Source organism: Cydia fagiglandana, chromosome 25 (genome assembly GCF_963556715.1).
Source record: "Cydia fagiglandana chromosome 25, ilCydFagi1.1, whole genome shotgun sequence".
Lineage (NCBI taxonomy): Eukaryota > Metazoa > Arthropoda > Insecta > Lepidoptera > Tortricidae > Cydia > Cydia fagiglandana.
In genome coordinates, this window is record NC_085956.1 from 4,800,493 (window position 1) to 4,824,280 (window position 23,788).

General features: G+C 40.0%; 1 protein-coding gene across 1 annotated transcript; it reads left to right on the top strand.

Annotated features, from left to right (window-relative positions):
- Positions 1-6,923: 6,923 nt before the first annotated feature.
- On the top strand, positions 6,924-23,305 carry LOC134676741 (uncharacterized). The gene is made up of 6 exons (XM_063535126.1): positions 6,924-7,121; positions 7,201-7,256; positions 17,546-17,804; positions 18,630-19,072; positions 22,424-22,622; positions 23,279-23,305. Exons 1-6 carry the CDS (start codon positions 7,050-7,052, stop codon positions 23,303-23,305), a joined length of 1,056 nt encoding a protein of 351 aa, XP_063391196.1. The 5' UTR covers positions 6,924-7,049.
- Positions 23,306-23,788: the final 483 nt, after the last annotated feature.

The window sequence follows — 23,788 nt, forward strand, 5'->3', positions numbered from 1 at the left end:
ATTCCAAATACATTGACTCGCCGATATGAACGGTCAGTTCAAGTTTACGCACGGAGCGCGTAATCTGTAATGTCACTTGTGATAGTGTCATGTTTGTTCGCCATGCCATGCCATCATTGCTTTGTTATCTCGCTCGCACTCGTACTCAGTGCTCGCTCGCTCTCGCTCTGCGATGCTTTCGGCTATCTTCGGAACCATTCGGATAGGTCCGCTCGGCTGATCGCCGCGGTTTAAGTTGTCACTCACTAATATTTTTACGAATATGATTTTCTGCAATAGATTTAAAACTCTAATGCGTCCGCGTAGAGCTTAAAATGTTTTCTTAAAATACAAGAAGGACGCGGTCAAATGGAGTAATTTAATTTGCGATTTTGAATTTGACGAAAACCGTTTATTAATTATTATTGTTGTGAAATGTTTGATAGTTTGCTTGACTTTCGCGGTTCGCGGCAATTGTTTATCCTTTAATTTAATTGTGAATTAGTGCATATCGAGACTGACTGTAGAAATTCGAGTTGTTTATAAAGACTGATTGAATTAAATTGCAAATACGAGTATAGTTAAATTAAATTGTGAAAAGTGTAAATAATAGTTTCGTTAAGGCAATATTCTGATAATGTATTAGTGCTGGTGAGTAATCGCTTTTTTACGGACTATTGGTGACTTTAACTTGATTGACCTATTTAAAAAAATGGCTATAAACGAACTACTTTACGGGGACAGAACCAAAGCGAGCAAAATGTACGCATTGTTATAGAATACTCGCCATATCGGGAAGCTCCATAGGCAATTATCTACCTCCGAAACTTACATACATATTACATAATTACATTATTTTATAATTTATAAGAACTAACAAAAAATCTTTCACATAAAGGTGACAAAACGCAACGCGTAATAAATAGATCGATCGCCGATACGGATCCGAGACGCCCTAGAATCACTAGAGTGCTGTATGCGCTGTAAGAGATAGCTGTAATGTGGCCGTCTCGCGCGCGCCCGAGCGCTGTTTCACGTTCGGGTCATGTTTCGAGTGATGAGTGATGTGATATCTCAGTGTACCATTACGTGTTCGGAAAAGTGACGTGATATAGCATCACTTTTCGAAGCACTGTTTCGCGCATGTCTATTTTTCAGTATGCAAAAATCTCTTCTCTTGCCTCTTCCGACTGAAATTTAAATAAAAAGTTCATATTGACAAAGGTGACTAAAGGCTGGCGTCCACTAGACTCGCTGAGGCGAATCGAATCGAATCGCAATACCTAATTTGCCTCCTATATTTTCTATGCAACTGCGTCCATTGACGAATAGCCGCGGCGCGCCGATTCGACTCTCCGCGCGTATTGCTCGTCAGGCGAATTTCTGCGGCTACGCGTTTCGACTCGACTCGGCGAGTCTAGTGGACGCCAGCCTTTACACGATTTTCACTCACATTTTAAACTAAAATAGGACATAATTGCGTGCAATGTCACGTTCGAAACGTCAGGCCAAATAATAAACACGCACGCGCTTAACTGCCGTATTCGAACTTCAAGATATTCACAAGAGATGACACGTACTAGATCCATTCTAGATACGTTATAGTTTAGATATCAACTAGTTCTCTTTTGCAGCGCAATTCGGGCAACCAATGTCACTTTTACATTAGATAGAGTAAGATATCTATTAGACGTGAATTGGATCTCTAAGTCGTATCCTGTGGAAATCGTTTATGAGTATCTCCAGAATCGCGCAAATGTCAAATATGACAGGTTAGATCTTAAACATATCGTTATCGTATCTTGGTGATGTCTAAAAGATATCTAATAGATGTCTATTTCAAAATTCGAATCGGGCCCTAAGTCTTAAGTAGGTAGTCTTAAGGATGACTCACGTTAGACCGGGCCGTGTCCGGACCGGAGCTTCCGGCGTATACTTTTCTATGGAAAGCATGACGTCATCGCCTGTCATGTCATAGAAAAGTAAGCACCGGAAGCTCCGGCCCGGACACGGCTCGGTCTAACGTGAATAGTCCTTTAAGTGACAATCTGGATAGAACAATTCAAAAATATTTTTATTGGCTGTTTATACTAACCACTCTGAGTAAAAAAAGAAAATAATAAGTAGGTGAGTTTTGAGTAAAACAAGTTAAGAAATCGCTCATTTATATATTAATCAACATTTATTACCTAATTTCTAATTAGGTGCACTTGGGCACGTTCCACAACCAATATCAGAACATTTAGAACGCAAAACCACGTGCTAGTATTGACAATGTTATCAACAACTCATTACACTTAAGTTTTCAAACATGTATTTATAAATGGTATAGTTTTCACGTTAAAAGTAGTTTTTACACGTCCGTCAGAAGAATCTGACGTTCATGAAAACAAGTGGTTTGAATATTCACGTTGTCTCTGACATCATCAGATCATTTTTTTAAGATGTCTCCCATCAGTATATTCGCTCTCTGTATCGCTTGCCTCATACAGGTAAACATTATTGATTAAGTACTTATTTACATATTCATTTAATTATAATTCTAAAGGGGCTTAAGAATGCTGGTCCAGCTGAATCCAGCTCGCTAACAATCATAGTTTTCGAGAAATCTTCATTGTCACAACTCCCCTCTGTCACAACCCACCTTGGTCTCCCCTACTACATCGATGTGCGCACTCAAATGCCGGGTGCCTTCGGCGTATCCATAATAAAACAGTCGGGAGTAGCCCGAAATAAGGAGCGCGCTGACCGCGCTCCAATGCCGGGCGCCGGGCGCTCCTATACTCAACGAGTGAAATACGGCGTTTCGTGAACCCATTCCCATCATTCATTCCCTTCGGCAGGATTGGTCCTAGGACCCAACGATTAATTTATAAGAAGTGGAACAGTGAATAAAAATTGCCTTTTTCCCACAGGCCAATTATTGTGAGGCACGGAGGACCTATACCGTGATCAACGGACCAGCTGTTTATCCGAGCAACTTGGTCTACATACCGGTACCTACTTTTGATTTTGCCTTTTTTTGTTGATTAATAATATAATATACGTGTGCTAAATCAGGACATGAAAAGTAAGATGTTTATTAAGTATGTACCTACTAAAGAATATTACCTTAAAAGGCTGGATGTTACACTGGTTACACATAACATAACACCAAACCTCTTTACTTTACTCTTTAATTAACTTAGTAATAGAGGATTTTTACTGAGAATATGCATAAATATACATTGATAAACTTTAATAATAAAAATCACTTTAGTATTCGTGCCCCGTATTAGAGTGACATTCCATTTCCAACTGCAGCTGCATTTTCATTTTACTATGGAAATTGACAGTGACAGCGACGCTCCATAGTAAAATGAACAGTATTGCAGCTGCAGTTGGAAATGGAATGTCACTTTTAGCATTATTTCAACCAAAACCGTCAATGTTGACACTGACAGATTGTCATCGTACCGCAGTGATGCTGATCTCTTAAATATATAGAAGCATTGTTCGTATTGGGCCGTCACGGACCAAAGCTGTTTATACGGATCCAGCTATACCTTACCTATCAGTTACGACAGCTACAGTCTCAGCGACTACAGCATTAGCTACCCTAGCGTCTGCTGCAGCTGCCCCAGTTACGTCACACCTAGCTCAGTCAGCGTCACACCTAGCTCAGTCAGCGTCACACCTAGCTCAATCAGCGTCACACCTAGCTCAGTCAGCGTCACTCCTAGCAGCTACGGAGGGGAAGGTTCTGGAGCAGTGCGCGTGACCGGTACCATCGACGCGTGCGGCACCACCTGCGTGTCGGGCTCCGTGCCTGTACTCGGCGCCGCGAGTTTCCGCGGCTGCGCGCCTGCTTGCGGTTCCGTCTCCATCAAAGGACAATGCGAATGCGATTGCTGCTAAAATATTTCGCGTTTGCTTCCTTGCTTTTTTTTTAAAGGATGACTCACGCAGAACAGTCCATAGGGCCTAGCGAAATGCCAATAATTTACGCTCCGTAGCGCGTAATTGTCACTGTCGCGCTAATATGTAACAGTGATAGAGGGACACAAAGCGTTTCGTTGTCGTAGCGTAAGCGATTGTCACCTTGGCTAGGTACCCAAGTCCGTGCCGAGGCGTCCGACACTTCAGTTTTCCAAAGAAAGCATCACGTGATTAGCGATGACCCTTCATAGAAACTGAAGTGTCAGAAGCCTCGGCCCTGATTTCTAACGTGAGTCATCTTTATAACACGTGTACTAAGACTGATTTAAGTGACTTTGATATTTTAGTCGTCATATTATATGCTGATTTGCGAAAATCATATACGAGTAAGTAATAAGTGTTTTTTTAGGGTTCCGTACCCAAAGGGTAAAACGGGACCCTATTACTAAGACTCCGCTGTCCGTCCGTCCGTCCGTCTGTCACCAGGCTGTATCTCACAAACCGTGATAGCTAATACAGTTGTATTTCTGTTGCCGCTATAACCACAAACACTAAAAAGTACGGAACCCTCGGTGGGCGAGTCCGATTCGCACTTGTCCGCTTTTTATTCTTTGTATGTCCTTGATGTTGTTATAAGTAAGTAATTACTACGAAAAATAATCAACATACTTACTGTTAACAATAAAGCATGACTCACGACCTAGACCGATCCGGGGCTGGGCCGCTGGACTTCGTTTTCTATAGAAAGCACCACGTGATCACCGATCAGCCGTCATAAAAATGACATGTTGGATATCCGACCAATTATCTGTTAAATTACTTATCTCATTATTCCACTGCCATGTCTCAATTACAGAGTAGGCACATAATCACTATAAAATATAAATGTTATTATCGGTAACAACTAGTGCTTGACAACAATACAGTGTGTAACCATGAGTTACCATTATTTTGTAACAACTTGTTTTTACCATGGTGCAATAAACGATATTCTATTCTATTCTAACTCACATTTATAGACGGGTCTATCGAGAATTTTTTTTATTAACTTTAAATACCGACACACAGGTTTCACTGGTCGTGGTCACGGCTAACTATATGAAATGAAATGACAGTTAACTGCGACCACGACCAGTGAAACCTGTGTCGAAACGTCGGTTTTTAATGTTAATAAAATAAATTCTCGATAGACCCGTCTATAAATGTGAGTTAATTATAGTTCGTTTTTTTGCATTAGAAAGAACTTGAAAGAAGGTAAGCGACCTTGACAAGTCTTTTAATTGAAAAACGCTTTTTAAAAATCAGTAACTATTACTTATGAAAGCAGAAGAATATAAATGATCGTATTGTTACATATTAGACATGCGCGAAACAGTGCTTCGAAAAGTGATGCTATATCACGTCACTTTTCCGAACACGTAATGGTACACTGAGATATCACATCACTCATCACTCGAAACATGACCCGAACGTGAAACAGCGCTCGGGCGCGCGCGAGACGGCCACATTACAGCTATCTCTTACAGCGCATACAGCACTCTAGTGATTCTAGGGCGTCTCGGATCCGTATCGGCGATCGATCTATTTATTACGCGTTGCGTTTTGTCACCTTTATGTGAAAGATTTTTTGTTAGTTCTTATAAATTATAAAATAATGTAATTATGTAATATGTATGTAAGTTTCGGAGGTAGATAATTGCCTATGGAGCTTCCCGATATGGCGAGTATTCTATAACAATGCGTACATTTTGCTCGCTTTGGTTCTGTCCCCGTAAAGTAGTTCGTTTATAGCCATTTTTTTAAATAGGTCAATCAAGTTAAAGTCACCAATAGTCCGTAAAAAAGCGATTACTCACCAGCACTAATACATTATCAGAATATTGCCTTAACGAAACTATTATTTACACTTTTCACAATTTAATTTAACTATACTCGTATTTGCAATTTAATTCAATCAGTCTTTATAAACAACTCGAATTTCTACAGTCAGTCTCGATATGCACTAATTCACAATTAAATTAAAGGATAAACAATTGCCGCGAACCGCGAAAGTCAAGCAAACTATCAAACATTTCACAACAATAATAATTAATAAACGGTTTTCGTCAAATTCAAAATCGCAAATTAAATTACTCCATTTGACCGCGTCCTTCTTGTATTATAAGAAAACATTTTAAGCTCTACGCGGACGCATTAGAGTTTTAAATCTATTGCAGAAAATCATATTCGTAAAAATATTAGTGAGTGACAACTTAAACCGCGGCGATCAGCCGAGCGGACCTATCCGAATGGTTCCGAAGATAGCCGAAAGCATCGCAGAGCGAGAGCGAGCGAGCACTGAGTACGAGTGCGAGCGAGATAACAAAGCAATGATGGCATGGCATGGCGAACAAACATGACACTATCACAAGTGACATTACAGATTACGCGCTCCGTGCGTAAACTTGAACTGACCGTTCATATCGGCGAGTCAATGTATTTGGAATTGAATCCATTTCGCGCGCTTCGGCCGGTCGTTGGCGCTCGCGCGCTCGGTGCAGCTCGCGTGATGCGTGATGTTTGAAGTACTGGTTGATTTCGCGGAGAGATACGTAATGCCATATTACGTGTTCGAGAGATATCTCATTTGTGATATTACGAGCATTACTTACACATGTCTATTACATATTTGCCGTAACTAATGTTTAAAATGTGTTTTTCAATTAAAAGACACATCAAGATTGTTTACCTTATTTCTAATGCTAAAAATATTATAATACAGTGTGTAAATCCAATACTTTACTTTTACTTTTTCCTAATCAGTACACGATACCGACTATGCCCTTAAACGGACCGCCACTATTTTTGTTACCCCTTGTATATTTATTTATTTAAACTTTATTGCACGATAACAAAATGTACAAATGGCGGACTTAATGCCTTAAGGCATTCTCTACCAGTCAACCATTGGGTCAATCAGAAAACTTGTACTTAGTGCAGGATTCAGGATTTATATCGCGCAATCTAACATGTTTATCGATGTTATTTTTTCCCAGCACTATTTTCGCTATGAAACTTATGTAGTTTCTTAGCGGATTGTTAATATAGTATTATTTTAAGAATACTATAGGATTACTCAGCCACTTATGTGCATAAACATGTGAAAGAAACAAATGCTTCAAATTCGCGGCGAAAGGAGGAAGAATTGTTACGCTTTCGTTAGATTAAGTTCGCCTTTGTACATTGTATGTATTTTGTTTTATATTATATTACGTCATAAATACATTATCATTGTACCTATCAATACTTAAATTTAATTTTTAGTGCAACATGACATTAAAACAAGCTGTTTACTTTCTGAAAAGACGATTTGATGACAGGTAAGCTTTTAAAAATGAATAAGAAAAAATGTAAGAACCATACCTACCTATTACGTAAAACCGTAAGTATATATTTATTCAAAAATTGACATTTTATTTGACAGATTTTACAGAAAAATCTCGTACTTAATGTTTTTGAAATATTCAGGCCGCGTAGCCAAGGGGCTATTAATAAATTACGTCATTTCAAATTACGGGGGGGGGGGGGGGTCTGGACATCGGATGATGGTAGCATGATATAGTAGGAAACAGGGTCATTCGAAGCATGATTTTTGGATGATGTTAGGGGGGGGGGGGGTGTCCAAAAATCGCCAAAAAATTATGGCGTAATTTATGAACCGCCCCCAAGATGCCAATCGCTTACGCTCCGTAACGATCGAAACGCAACTGTCACTGTCGCGCTAATATGGAAGAGTGATAGAGAGACATAATGCTTTTCGCTGTCGAAGCGATAGCGATTGTAACCTTGGCTAGGCCGGCATACCGGCAGTTCAATGTTGAGAACGGGGGCCATTTGATTTAACTAAACAACATACGTACCTATATATGTATACGTATAAGTAAAAAATACTTATAGAGGGTCGCACTGAAAGATTCGGGAATGGGACACTTAGAAATAACATAATAGAAAGAGGCATATATAGGTATCTATACATATAATAAAGCTGTAGAGGGTCGAAAGTCTGTACATGGAAGATATTTGAAAAAAAGTTGGCTGGGGGCACATAGAATTGATAACAGAACACGTTCCAACAGTTTTTAGAATTTTTGTCTGTTTGTCTGTTTATTTGAACGCGCATCACGTGAAAACGGCTGAACAGATTTTGATGCAAACTTTACTATTCTGTCGAGAAAATCTCCGGCCAGGTTATAGGCTATAAAAATTCAACTCTTAAAGGGGGGGGGTAGCCACAACACTCGCTTGATTTAAGTTTGCCCCTGAATCTTATGGCGCTACTTAGGAAGGAGGGGCAAACTTTTTTCAAATATGTGCTACCACTATTGAGTACCCTGGTAAACTAACAGATGGCGCTGAATTTAATACGTAGTGACATAAATAGCCACCGAGGAAGGTTTTTGCCAAATTAACTCTAAGTTTAGATGAGGGGGTACGGACATCAACAAATTTAATTGAATAATTATGTCGATTTAATAATATACAACAAAATTAAACGACAGTAAATTAATTACCCCTCATTGCACAGTGCCATCTTTTTCACGACTACCCTAAAAAGAGAGAGAGAGAGTGTATTGTGTTTTCAGCGTTCGTGTTTGCATGTAGGTATATTATATTTATTTATCTGAGTTTCTTTATTACACCTTAACTTCTGAATGCCTTAACCTTAGCCCAACGTACGTGACACGCTGTACGCTTACCAAAGCCGTAGCCATAGTCAAACCTTCGGACCAGTGCCGGATTAACCAATAAGCAAAACAAGCACGTGCTTAGGGCACCACGTTGAGGGGGGGGGGGGGGGGGCACCAAAATGCCAGGTTGAAAAAGTAGAACAAATTTTAAAATTAGGGACAGACTAGACGTGTGCGCCGATTAAAAAATGATCGGCGGCGGCGTTTGCCAAAAAATCGGCGGCGGCGGCGTGTTTTCGGCGTGAAATCGGCGTGACCTTGACTTTCAAGTTTCTTAAGAAAAATCATTAATTTGTTGTTTTTCTTGAAAATTTGATCAATGCACGTTGCTGGGCAATAAATTACGTATAGTTTGAATATGCTGTGAGTAAAATAGGGCTTGTAAATGAATATAGGATAGGTATAATAACTTGATTTCCTTAGTAACTGGCTTTCATTAAGAGGTTTCCTGCTCCCAATGACCTTCGATCTAATCTGTAACTCTCCGTTTTCTCAAGCTTTCCATGGCTTATCCTATTAAAAATGACGTACTTTTTACTTTAACAAAACAGAACTTCATATATCCTTGACATTTGCTAGACATAGTACACTGCTATGGCTTCTTTTTAATGGTTTTCTTGTCGTACAAGCACCAGGCACACTGAGACGTATCTTATTTCTCGTTTTCTCATTGCTGAGGCTCGCGACCACATGTAATTTGTCTCCATTTCGTGCGGTCATCAGCCGTATGGACTGCACGGTGCAGACTGCTGCAAGCCGACCTCTCCATAGCGTTCGACCATCTCACACATGCTCCAACTCGAGCACGATTGCCATTCATTCGGCTTAAATTAATGTGTTTCTCCACATCATGCGTTGGATGATATATCCGAAGATGCTAAGGGCTCACCCATGGCATGTTTGGAATAGATGAGTGGCGATATAGAGCTCTTTCAGAATGGAGAAGTTTGTTCTTCTAGCTGTCCAAGGTATAAGCAGCACTAGCAGCAGCGTTCGTTAACAGTTGACGGTGAATACTTAGGGTTACTCAGTTACTTTAATTGGTGTGTCAAATAGTTTCTGCAACTGGCTATTCAGGTTCATTTAATTAATGATTGATGTATATTTGACAACTGTAACATAAATAATACAAAAAATCTATATTGTAATCCAAAAACCAACTTAGAATAGCTAATTAACAACACTCAAGGTCACGCCGATTTCACGCCGATCATTTATCGGCGGCGGCGGCGTGGTCAAAAAGTCCGGCGGCGGCGGCGCGCCGGCGCGGCGCACACGTCTAGGACAGACACATCGTTTTTACCACACGATTTTTTTTAGCTGTCCAAAAGCTAATTTGCAAAAATAATGGCGCGTAATTCTTTGGGAAACAATCGGTAGCAGAAGAGTCGTGATTAGATGCATAGATTCGATTTCAACCCACTCTTTTGCGGTTCGGCGTTAGGTCTTATGCAAGGCCTTCTGCCTTACGCCAAAGTTGATCTTCTGCCTTAATTACACTTGGGCGTGGCTCCAAATCCAAGCTTTCCTCTTTCGCAGCTGGGCCTACTGCCTTGCTCACACTTCGCCAATTCAATTCACTTGGTCAATTCCAAGTCTGCTTTCTTGCATCTTTTATTCATGAAAACAACCTCGCTGAGACACTTAAATATCGAGCCCTATGCGAAGCTAGGCTGATAGAAAACTGTCCCATCCCTCCTTTCTATGAAATCCTGGATTTGCGCCTGGTTGGGACTAAAAGTAAAATTGCGTTTAATATCGAAAAATTTTAGCGCTCGCTTCGCTCGCGTTTTTAATCACTTTCTAAGGTATGATAAAGGTGACATTCGGGTGACGACTGCAGCAGCATTACTCTGTTGCAACGTTACTGCTGCGGTACTGTCAATTTTCGTCATAAAATGATGTGACTGATTTCCATACTAAAAGTAAAAATGTACAACTGTCTATCAAATTGCGTTTTTATATCGAAAAATTTTCGCGCTCGCTTCGCTCGCGTTTTCAATCACCCTCTAAGATATGATAAAAGTGGCATTCGGGTGGCGACTGCAGCAGCATTACTCTGTTACAACGTTACTGCTGCAGCACTGTCAATTTTCGTGATAAAATGATGTGACTGATTTCTATACTAAAAGTAAAAATGTACAACTGTCTATCAAATTGCGTTTTTATATCGAAAAAATTTCCAGCTCGCTTCGCTCGCGTTTTCGATTACATTCTCACCTAAGATATGATAAAGGTGACATTCGGGTGGCGAATGCAGCAGCATTAGGTACTCTGTTGCAACATTACTGCTGCGGCACTGTCAATTTTCGTGATAAAATGATGTGACTGATTTCCATTCTCAGCTGTAATGTTGCAATGAACTTCACTCAATTTACCAAAAAGAATAATGTAATCTTAATGACCCTAGGGAGAGGAGGCACCATTGTCTAGAAATGCTTAGGGCATCAAAATATATCTTAATCCGGCAGTGCTTCGGACTTAACCCGACGTAAGTGTCGCGCTATACGCGTTCCAAAGCACGGCGCCCTCATACTAAAAGTCAGGCGTGGACCGACGTACCTGACACGCTGTTCGCATTCCAAAGCCGGGCGCCTCCGGCGCCCTCATACTCAGAGCGTCGGGCGTAACGTACGCGTTTCAAAGCTGGGCGTCTTCGGCGCCCTCATACTAAAAGAGTCACGCTGACACGCTGTACGCTTGCCAAAGTTGGGCGCCGAAGGCACCCTCATACTCAAAGCGTCGGGCTACGCCCGACGCACGTGGCACGCTGTACGCGTTACAAAGCCGGGCGCCTTCGGCGCCCTCATTCTAAAAGTGTCGGGCGTAGACCGACGTACGTGATACGCTGTACGCGTTCCAAAGCCGGGCGCCTTCGGCGCCCTCATACTCAAAGCGTTGGGAGTAGCCCGATGCACGTGGCGTGCTGAATGAGTTCCAAAGCTGGGCTCCTTCGGCGCCCTCATACTAAAAGAGTCGGGAATTGCCCGACGTATGTGGCGCACTGCACGCGGTCGAAAGCTGAGCAACTTCGACTTTCTCATACTATAAGAGTCGTGCGTAGTCGGACTACTTCAAATCGCGCTCTAAAAGGTATGAAACAATAAGATATAATTATTTTAAGAAATTATCATGCAGGAAATTATAAATGTTATAATTTTTTGAATAAAAAAATACAGCGTAATGTAATTTACTATTTTTTATATATTTAGCAGCTTACTGACACAAACCCAGTGAACGCATATATTTAGTACTAGCTGTGCCCGCGGCTCCGCCCGCGTGGAATTCGGTTTGTGTCAGTAAGCTGCTAAATATATAAAAAATAGTAAATTACATTACGCTGTATTTTTTTATTCAAAAAATTATAACATTTATAATTTCCTGCATGATAATTTCTTAAAATAATTCTATCTTATTGTTTCATACTTTTTAGAGCGCGATTTGTAGTAGTCCGACTACGCCCGACTTTTTTAGTATGAGAAAGTCGAAGTCGCCTAGCTTTGGACCGCGTGCAGTGCGCCACGTGCGTCGGGCTTAGCCCGATGCTTTGAGTATGAGGGCGCCTTCGGCTCCCAACTTTGGCAAGCGTACAGCGTGTCACGTACGTCGGGTTACGCCCGACGCTTAGAGTATGAGGGAGGCGCCCGGCTTTGGAACGCGTTCGTCGGGCTACGCCCGACACTTTTAGTATGAGGGCGCCAACGGCGCCTGGCTTTGGAACGCGTACAGCGTGCTACGTGCGTCGGGCTTAGCCCGATGCTTTGAGTATGAGGGTGCCTTCGGCGCCCAACTTTGGCAAGCGTACAGCGTGTCACGTACGTTGGTCTACGCCCGACTCTTTTAGTATGAGGGCGCCGAAGACGCCCAGCTTTGAAACGTGTACGTTACGCCCGACGCTCTGAGTATGAGGGCGCCGGAGGCGTCCGTTTTTGGAATGCGTACAGCGTGTCACGTACGTCGGTCTACGCCTGACTTTTAGTATGAGGGCGCCGAAGGCGCCCGGCTTTGGTAACCATACAGCGTGTCACGTAAGTCTCTTTTAGTATAAGAAAGTCGAAGTCGCCTGGCTTTGGACCGCGTGCAGCGCGCGACGTTGTCGGGCTACGCCAGATTCTTTTAGTATGAGGGCGCCGAAGGCGCCCGGCTTTGGAACGCGTATACAGCGCGACACGTACGTCGGGTTAAGTCCGAAGCAGTGCCGTATAAAGATATTTTAATGCCCTAAGCATTTCTAGACCATGGTGCCCCCTCTCCCTAGGGTCATTAAGATTACATTTTTTTTTTGGTAAATTGAGTTCATTGCCGCATTACAGCTGAGAATGGAAATCAGTCACATTATTTTATCTCGAAAATTGACAGTGCCGCAGCAGTAATGTTGCAACGGAGTACCTAATGCTGCTGCAGTCGCCACCCGAATGTCACCTTTATCATATCTTAGGTTATAATGTAATTGAAAACGCGAGCGAAGCGAGCGCGAAAATTTTTCGATATAAAAACGCAATTTGATAGACAGTTGTACATTTTTACTTTTAGTATGGAAATCAGTCACATCATTTTATCACGAAAATTTACAGTGCTGCAGCAGTAACGTTGTAACAGAGTAATGCTGCTGTAGTCGCCACCCGAATGTCACCTTTATCACATCTTAGAAAGCGATCGAAAACGCGAGCGAAGCGAGCGCGAAAATTTTTCGATATAAAAACGCAATATGATAGACAGTTGTACATTTTTACTTTTAGTATGGAAATCGGTCACATCATTTTATGACGAAAATTGACAGTAACGTTGCAACAGAGTAATGCTGCTGCAGTCGCCACCCGAATGTCACCTTTATCATACCTTAGAAAGATATTAAAAACGCGAGCGAAGCGAGCGCGAAAATTTTTAGATATAAAAAACGCAATTTTACTTATAGTCCCAACCAGGCGCGAATCCAGGATTTCATACAAAGAAGGGGTGTGACAGTTTTCTATCAGCCTAGCTTCGCATAGGGCTCGATATTTAAGGATTTCAGCGAGGTTGTTTTCATGCATAAAAGATGCAAGAAAGCAGAGCTTGGAATTGACCAAGAGAATTGAATTGGCGAAGTGTGAGCAAGGCAGTAGGCCCAGCTGCGAAAGAGGAAAGCTTGGATCCACGCCCAAGTGTAATTAAGGCAGAAGATCAACTTTGCCGTAAGGCAGAAGGCATCGCATAAGACCTAACGCCGAACCGCAAAAGAGTGAGAGAGAGTGAAACCCAGATAAATAAATATATACCTACATACAAACACGAACGCTGAAAACACAATACACTCTCTCTCACTTTTTTCGGGTAGTCGTGAAAAAGATCACTGTGCAATGAGGGGTAATTAATTTACTGTCGTTTAATTTTGTTGTAAATCGATATAATTATTAAATTAAATTTGTTGATGTCCGTACCCCTCATCTAAACTTAGAGTTAATTTGGCAAAAACCTTCCTCGGTGGCTTATTCATGTCACTACGTATTAAATTCAGCGCCATCTGTTAGTTTACCAGGGTACTCAATAGTGGTAGCACATATTTGAAAAAAGTTTGCCCCTCCTTCCTAAGTAGCGCCATAAGATTCAAGGGCAAACTTGAATCAAGCGAGTGTTGTGGCTACCCCCCCCCTTTTAAGGGTTGAATTTTTATAGCCTATAACCTGGCCGGAGATTTTCTCGATAGATTAGTAAAGTTTGCATCAAAATCCGTTCAGCCGTTTTCACGTGATGCGCGTTCAAATAAACAGACAAACAGATAAACAGATAAACAGACAAACAGACAAAAATTCTAAAAACTGTTGGAACGTGTTCTGTTATCGATTCTAAGTATCCCCAGCCAACTTTTTTTCAAATATCTTCCATGTACAGACTTTCTACCCTCTACAGCTTTATTATATGTATAGATAGAAAATTCCTAAACCAAGCACAAGTTAATAAAATAGTCTACTTCATTTGGCATAACACCATCCCTATTATCCTCGCAATTTAAAAAGTCGTATGTTGTTATGAAAGTCGTAGGCAGTTGTTACGTTTTAGCTTAGCACGGTAGTATTGAAAACAAATCGTCATGTTTATTCCAAATTTTACTGAAGTTATCTGTTTACTACAAGTGAAAAGTGATTCCACTATCCTTGGTATAAACTAAAATAACTTCTTCACTACTTCACGACACATGAAGACATTTTTAATTACAAAAAAACGTTGCTTTTATAAATCAATTTAGCCATCCGTCACTGACTGTCATCTCGGACGAACTGAAGTTGCGAATCGAATAGTTTGTAAGCACCGCCTACAATCGAATAGTTTACGTTGGGTCATAACTGAGCGGACAGAATACTTCCATGTATATCAGTTCGCTGCACAAACCGAATTCCACGCGGGCGGAGCCGCGGGCACAGCTAGTAATTTATAAAAATGTAACTCTTTATAAAACTTTTAAGGTACTTAAATTCCATTTGGTTGTCATTTGTATTTAAGAATTACTGGCAATTTGAAAATTGTATGTCTAACATTATTTGAATTTTTGGCCAAGTGATTTTTCGGATCATAATTTTAAACGGTTTTCAATATGCCCTCAGCGAACAAATGAAACTTACAATGGGCTTCTGTTATTTTTTTATGAACAGTTCATCGTACGCTCGTTTGCAGTTAAAAATTAAATATGAAAGTCACTTTCATTTTATCCCATGGGTGATCTTATAGAAGCATGTCATTCCAAAGCGACGTCAAAAATTAAAATCGCATTTGTGCTGTTAATTAAAAAGACTGCCAAAAAAGTTGCATATCGGCAGATTTCGACATTCCTAAATATTCATATGACAACAGTAAAAAAAACTTTTATATATGTCGGAGAATGGCTGAAATGTGCCATCTATCGCCTTCAAGAGGCGTTTTATCATTAACTAGTCATTTTTGCTGTCAGTTTTGCATATTGCATGAATAATAATAGCTAAGTAAGCAGTTTGGTTTTATGATATTGACATAAGCTATTGCAGCGCGTCGGGCATGTTTGCCGACGCGGCCGTCGACGATTTTTATGCGATAATACGCAAAAAGTCGGCGTCCGTCATACGACGTGTGCGAGGGAGCGGCAACAGCATCCTGCAGATGATCGCGGACAGGTTGGATTCGCCCGTCCTCGGCCGCTTCATGGATCTGCATGTTATGAGGAGGCCATGGGATGCATGAGGCGTCAGAGGGGGGTGGTCGCGTGTATTTTTGTGTTGTTAGGTACTTGTTATTTTATAATTTAATTTTAGTTCTATTTTTTATGTGCTCTTTCTCTCCTGTCTTTTTACAAATAAACTAACATAGTTGTTAAGTTAAGAGTTACTAACCATATTATGGAACTTGTTTTCTGAAATAAATGATTTTTATTTTTATTGATTTATTTATAAGAGACAAAACGTGAACTTCACATCCCTTTCAAAATAACAGTAATGATACCATTGAGAATAGTTTATTTGAGAGGTTCATCACATGAGTTGGCGGTCGCAACCGGATCCTGAGTTGTTCAGAGGGCGTTTGAGGGCTGGGTGCTGGAGGGCACAGTCCTATTCGTAACTGCAATTGCGGGGTTTCGGCCAGGCGATGAGGTTAGCTGTGTGTTGGAACCAATATGTTGTAAAGTCAAGTTGTTGGTACTGTTATTGAGAAGGTGGCGCTGAACTTGTTCATTCACGACAATGATCTATGTGCGTGTTATTGAAAGAATTGCCTGTCAGTATTCAAAAGTTATGGAAGAACTTACTTTGGTCAGGTAGGCCGAGCAATTGAGCTTAGATACCTCAGATTGTTGTATTCTGTCCGCAGATGTATGCAGTGATGCATACAATGTCAGGATGCCGTGGTGGTGCAGATGAACAGCGCTCTACAGTTTCTTTTGGAAGAAGAGATCAGATTTCTACTGAAGAAATCTGATCTTCGCTCTAGTCTACCAGTGAGAATCACAAAGGAGGATAATGTACGGAGGGACCCGTACAATGCCAGGTTGGCCGTGTCGGAGAATGGCTGAAATGTGCCATCTATCGCCTTTAAGAGGCGTTTTATCATGCAAACCTTGACAAATAGAGCAAACTAGGGTGTTATACGTACACCTGAGTGGCGTTCGACGCAGTTATCGCCAAGACGTCATAGAGTGCGCTGTTAAAAACAATTGAAGCCCAGAACAATTGAAGTTATGCTGTCAATCAATCTTCAGAGGAAGCACGATGAGAACGAACGGGAGAAGATGACGTCTGTGGCGGCTCCTGGGTCAAATCCACTGGTTTCCCCAAAATCGCCATACAAAAAGGACTTTGGGATTATGAGCCGTGTGCATTACAGAATGATTACTTTCAAAAGAAAATTTATGTGCGTGTTCAGTTTGAGTTTAAGTATGCATTAAAACAAATATTGACTGTCTAGATGCGACAGTTTTCTCTATTCCCGACATTTTCAGTGCAACCCTCGTAAAACATGATTAGGTACTTATAGATTCATCATCTTCCTCCCGTTGTCCTGGCATTTGCCACGGCTTATGGGAGCCTGGGGTCCGCTTGGCAACTAATCCCGAGAATTGGCGTAGACACTAGTTTTACAAAAGCGACTGCCATCATACCCTCCAACCCAGAGGGGAAACTAGGCCTTATTTGGATTAGTCCGGTTTTCTCACGATGTTTTCCTTTACCGAAAAGCGGCTAGTAAATATCAAATGATAAGTATTTCGTACATATTATATTCCCTAAAAACTCATAGGTACGAGCCGGGATTCAAACCCGCGACCTCCGGATTGAAAGTCGCACGCTCTTACCGCTAGGCCACCAGCGCTTCGTGATTACTTATAGGTTATAAAACGTGATGGTTTGCAAAATTGTGTCAATCGTATTTCAAAAGGGCTTGCAGTTAAAGATCTACAGGGATATAGTTTTGTTTTTCAGTGATGCAAAGTCGCCTCTCAGTTTTAAGTACATCGGAATGCTGAGTTTCATGTTAAGCTCCATCGGCTGTTGGCCGCACAGGCAGTTCGGCCGGCGCCGGCTGGACTTTATACTGTCCATGTACAATATGCTGTTGATCGCCATAGCCATGGCTTTACCGAGTTTGGGTGCAACCTACATCTGGTACAAGAGAGAGACGATTTCGTTCTTCGATGCGGGGCACGTGCTTTTATGCATGTTTTTAGAATTCTTGTTTTTGGTAAGTGCTTGATCATCATTATATCAACCCTGTATAACCTACTATTGAGCATAGGCCTCTAGTACGCCACTTGTCCCAGTCCTAACCTAATCTCATCCAGAAGTGACCCGCTATCTTCCGAATGTCGTCCACCCAACGAGTCTTTTAATTTAATTTAAGCGTTTTAAAATCAAAACTTATTTACATAAATATGGTTATGATACCTCTATTACTTAGCAAATAATAAGATTAAAATCAAACTGATTTGCTGGAGAAAGAAACAAAGTAACAACGCAACCATATACTGTGGGTTTTATAGAATTATAAATGGTCTTCTAGCTATTGAAAATAATAATAATAATGAAACATTTCACAGAGCTTATATCTGTATTTGTTTCTATAAGTCTTCACTTAAAATAATTCACCTTTGGTACAAGTTATTGTTTTATTCTATTCTTCAACTGCACTACTATTTAATTATGCATAATCAGTTTTTCATTGTCGAATTTAATCGTTATTCCAGCAAAGGTTATTTATGGCTTGGACGGCTAAATATCAAGAAATAGTAAAGGATTATTTACTAGAATTCCACTTGTTTTACTTCAAGAATCGAACGCAGTACGCTTCGAAGTTTTGTTTCCGCAAGTGTCTAGTTTTCAATATGACCGAAAATCTTAAAATGCCAGGAGTCATTAAATGTGTTCTTTGTAATAATATTTACTGTACAATTAAATTTAATCTTGGGGTATTTAGGCGTATTATGACTGTTTTAATTTTTAGATATTCTTCAATGAAATAAATTTTATTTTGTCTTATCGCATCTTACGTTATTGGTATTCTGTTTAGATACATACGCAGATCCACAACATATCAACGATATTCACATTTTACATGATCTGTCAGATGTTCTGTGGGTTATGCCTGTTCGCTTTCATGCCGTGGTACAACAACTACAACAACGGAATGTTCGGCCCGGACCGGCCCGCCAACCGCACTTTTGAGCAAGCTGTCTACTTTCACTGCTTCACCGAAGACGTGTATACCACCATTGAGGGATACTGGGTTCTCTTTGTATTCAATATTCCTACCACCTACAACACTTCGTGTGGCGTCGTGGCCTTCGACCTTCTGATCTCCCTTATAATCTTTCAAATTTGGGGGCATCTTAAAATTTTGAAGCACAATTTGTCAAGCATAATTCCGAAGGACGGCATGTATTCACCAGAAGAGAATATGAGAGTCCGAGAGATATTAAAGGAAATCATCGAACACCACAAATTTATCATAAAGTAAGTTTCAAGAAAATGTTATTTAACTCGAAATATACAGGGTGATTCATGAGACGTGAGCAGGACTAATCCTGCACACTCAGTAACTGATAATTGATCGATCACCGTCGTGTTTAGGTGAAACAACGACACTTTTCCCTATTTTTAACTTTATGGTGAGGGCAAATTTAACTCTCTACAATCATGATTACCCTACAAGACCTAATAAACATAAAACCTCTTTAACCGTAATGACAGCATTTTGATTAGGAAGAAAATAAACTGTCAAACTTGAGTGAGATACTAGTTTTCAAAAGTAACCAGACCGTGATGACAGTGATGACATTCAATTTGACACAGAATATCGGTAGTTTAGTATTCTAATTTTAGGGTGACCATGCATGTCGTAAATAAATTTATATTTTTTTTTCAACACGAGTAGAAAATTAACGTTAATCTTACTAATACTGAGACGAAACAGTTGCTTATAATTTACAAAATGCGCAGTGTTAGTCCTGCTCATGTCTCCTGAATCACCCTGTATTGATACAAGTACGATGGTCTAAAGAGGATTCAGGAGGTCGAAACTGTCGGAGAAAACCGGAGTTTTTTCTGTGGACTTTACGAAAGATTTGGGTACATTTTCTAAGACTTTCATCGTAAAAATTTTAAGGAATAGAAGTTTTTTAACATGTCATTATTCTTAAAGTATAGTTTGTGCGGAAAGAGAAGAGTCGTGAAATGTATTGGGCCTCATACATTCCACGACTCTTCTCTTTCCGCACAAACTATACGAACATTTGGCTTATTACCTTTGTTTTACGATGTCGACAGGAAAATCGAATAACTTGAACTCATACAAAATGTTTTAGACTGAGGTATGTTTTGCAATAGTGATAGCCTGTCAATCCCTAATGATATTTTTTATTTAATCAATATGCTATTTACTGCACAAAAGAAAATATAATCGTACAGAAGGCGGACTAAATACTATGTGACAGTCTTTATCAGCCCAAGTAGCACAGATAGCTCTATAACTACTCACTTTTAGTTCTATCTAACGCTCTGTGCGTATTAAGACACTTATAACAGCACACTCGTGGTCCTACAGCTGTATAATAGATTTCAGTGATATTTATATAGCTTAGGGCTGATTAAAAGCTGCATTACGGCTCTGAAAACTACCATTAATACGCAAAGAGTGATATAAAGGTATATTTGCTACGAACCTATACAGCTTTAAGGGTTATCAAATGCTTTAACCGTTATAAGGTCTGTTTAGTGGATAAAATTACGCCATGTACTGTATAAGGAGGTAATTGTGGACTTTTATTACGTTGACTTATTAAGGGAGCACAAGTGAACTATTATGAAGCTAATAGACGTATAATGGAAAACATGTGGCACATTATACAGCTTTTCGCTTAACATGTTTACCGCTAAGCAGCTTTTATTACGCTGACTTTTAAGGGACCACGAGTGAACTAATATGAAGCCAATAGACGCATAATGGAACACCTGTGGCGCATAATACAGCTTATCGCTGAACGTGTTTACCGCTAAGCAGCTTTTATTACGCTGACTTTTTAAGGAAGCACGAATGAACTATTATGAAGCCAATAGACGTATAATGGAACATACGTGGCGCATAATACAGCTTATCGCTGAACATGTTTACCGCTAAGCAGCTTTTATTACGCTGACTTTTAAGGGAGCACGAGTGAACTAATATGAAGCCAATAGACCTATAAATGAAACACATGTGGCGCATAATACTGCTTATCACTGAAGATGTTTGCCGCTAAAGCAGCTTTTATTTTGCTGACTTATTATAAGGGAGAACGAGTGAACTGTTATGAAACCAATAGACGTATAATCGAACACATGTGGCGCATAATACGGCTTAGCGCTGAACATGTTTACCGCTAAGCAGCCTATTATACTACCATTGAGACTGTGTGTATAGCGGCTATTTAAACGTTCACAAGATACCTTATAACTGTTTAGAGGTTCACTAGTGTATCGAAAGAACGACTTGGACTTTATAGTGGTTCACTTAAGTATCTTAATCAGATATATAACAGTCGTATGCTGCATATTAGAATTTTAACGGTTCACGTTGCTTTTTAACATTGACCGCCATTTTATTGTATATAACCTACAAAATTTAAATTACTTTTCCAAGTTTTAAGGGCAACAATAACGTTTTGTGCATGAGTTCTTAACCTAAATCACTAGTTTAGCACTTCCTATAACGTATTATTAACTTTTTATCTCATAATTCCGTCCAAACCACTAAAATAGTTTTTACACAATAGCTTATTTATATCATTAATTTAGATAAATCCTGATTATTCTCGTGGCGCATTGAAATTTTCTTAGATAATGTATATATATAATGTCAATAAACTTGCATTCCCAAACATCTTTCTCACATTAATATATAAAAGATCATGTACTAACATTTAACTAAACACTTTAACAAAATGACTTATGGTGTTGTTGCGCTAAAGGTTTTTGCTTCAATATAAATATGTTTTTTAAGGCAGAGGTGTAAAAGTATGTTAATAATTATCTTTTATTCAGCCCAACGTCAATCTTTCCCGGTATTAGGGCGCACATGTGACATATTAACTGAATAAAGGGTAACTGGTGGTCTCTTACCCAGTCAATATACACCTCTTATAACTCCTGTTACCCCTTATAATTCCATTAAATTGCTGCTACAATGCTCTTAAACAGCTATGTGAACTTAAGGCTGCATAATTTGTGCCCATTTAAGAGTTATAAAAGCTGAAAAGAGGCTTATACAGCTCTTATGCAGCTTTTTTATTCCAGCTTCAAGCGTATTCGTACTTCATTATGCGGCTGCTATACAGCTAATCTGTGCTACTTGGGAGTGTACCAGTCAACCTTTGGGCAAAGCAGATAATTTAACTAATGATGTTATGCTATGCTCTCTCCTGACCGATTTCGGCCACAGCCACTGTGTGCTCTGGAGTAGGCAATTTTTAACTCGTGTTATTAGAGTGTAGCTGATCCACTCTCTGGTGCGCCCTTAAGTGGCTCACGTACCCTATCTTCTTGCTAAATACTCGAGCGCATTTTGGGCACGTCAGCACACCACCTAAATAATTGTGTTGTTGTGTGTATCGGTAATGATGTTAATGATGGTTTTAAGAAATAGCTTTTTAGCGATAAGACGCCTGTTGTTTGCTTCTTCTTAATTTTCTGTATTATTTGTATTGTTTTCTGTATTGAGGTGTGCTCTTTTTTTTTCTCTTTGTCTGTTACCTATTTTTTATGCCACGAATAAACTATTTCTATTTCTATTTCAGTAATGCACTATAGTATTGTATAATTTCATTACAGGTTTGTGGACAAGTGCTCCAACGCTTTAAGTGAGGAATTGTTTGTATTTTATATGATGATGCAACTCCTGACCTGCACATGTTTGCTTGAGGTTTCCTCTCTGACGACAGACGCGCTGGCTAAATACGGATCGATCACTCTAGTGGTGCACCAACAATTGATTCAAGTTTCTATACTTTTCGAAATGATAAGTGCTAAGGTAATAGCAGTTCTTGTGTTGTCAGACTTGAATCCGTCCGGCGAAAGTACAATTCATATATTACTGGTCAGGCTTGATATGACTTCCGCTTAGTATGACGTATTTGTCATATTCCTTCGACGTCATTATATACGGATTCTACTGTAACTACACCAGTAATTTCACTTAGCGCCACTTGCACCACACTAACCCGGGGCTAATCGGTTAAACTGTTAACAAAGTGTCGAATTGTACTGGTCTTATCTTCTTATTGTTTTCGGGGGCCCTTGATACACTTCGACCCATAGGGATCTTTTGTGCAATTACCCCCTAGAGAAGATCAACTACTCAAGAGCTTCTCCCACCAAATTGTTCTGGGGGTGTATTCGAGAACGGACATTTGACGTATCAGGGGGATATCCAGTTGATGCGGATAAATCATGACTTGTGGAATCGCGTACAATCACCACCTGTCAGTGAACTCTATCCACACTAGAGGTGGGGGTGTTGTACTGAAATAGTTTTTGGGACAGGTTTTTCTTAATGGACGACTTTTTGTTTGTCGAGTATTTAAAAGCACGGACTCTATTTTTCGAAATATAACAAATATGAAGTTGCCAACACCTCGTACCTCCATTCTTATCTTTACTTTAAGTAAAATATTTTTTTGTTAACAGACAGTCGTCTGGGTGTCTGTTGGATAAAAAAATAATGGAAATAATTTTTACATTGTTAATATGTCATTTGATTAATGGCCTTGACTCAAAACGTCACGATACGTCAGATCCCTACTAATGAAAAGTCGATATTTGCATAAATAACCCTTATTTGTAAGTCGCTTAAGTACGGTAAACACGTAAATTGCCTATTTGGGGTGGTACACGTAAAACTGGTATTTTCATGGAAACGTACTTTTGGTACGCATTTTGCCAACGTGTCCCAGCTCTAGTTAGGATCACAATGTATCGCAAGTTGTTACATTTGACAACTTGTGATCGTAACTGTCAATGAAACTAGACTTTTTTGTCGATGGGTATGGCTGCCATATTTGGATTTATGACATTCAAAAGGGGATCCTACGGCATAGAGTAAACTGCATGCTCATTTTTCTACAATACTTTGATTCTTCTACTGGACGCAAGATGGAGTTAGCAGTCAAATTTCGATCTTGGCGTTATAAAAATAAA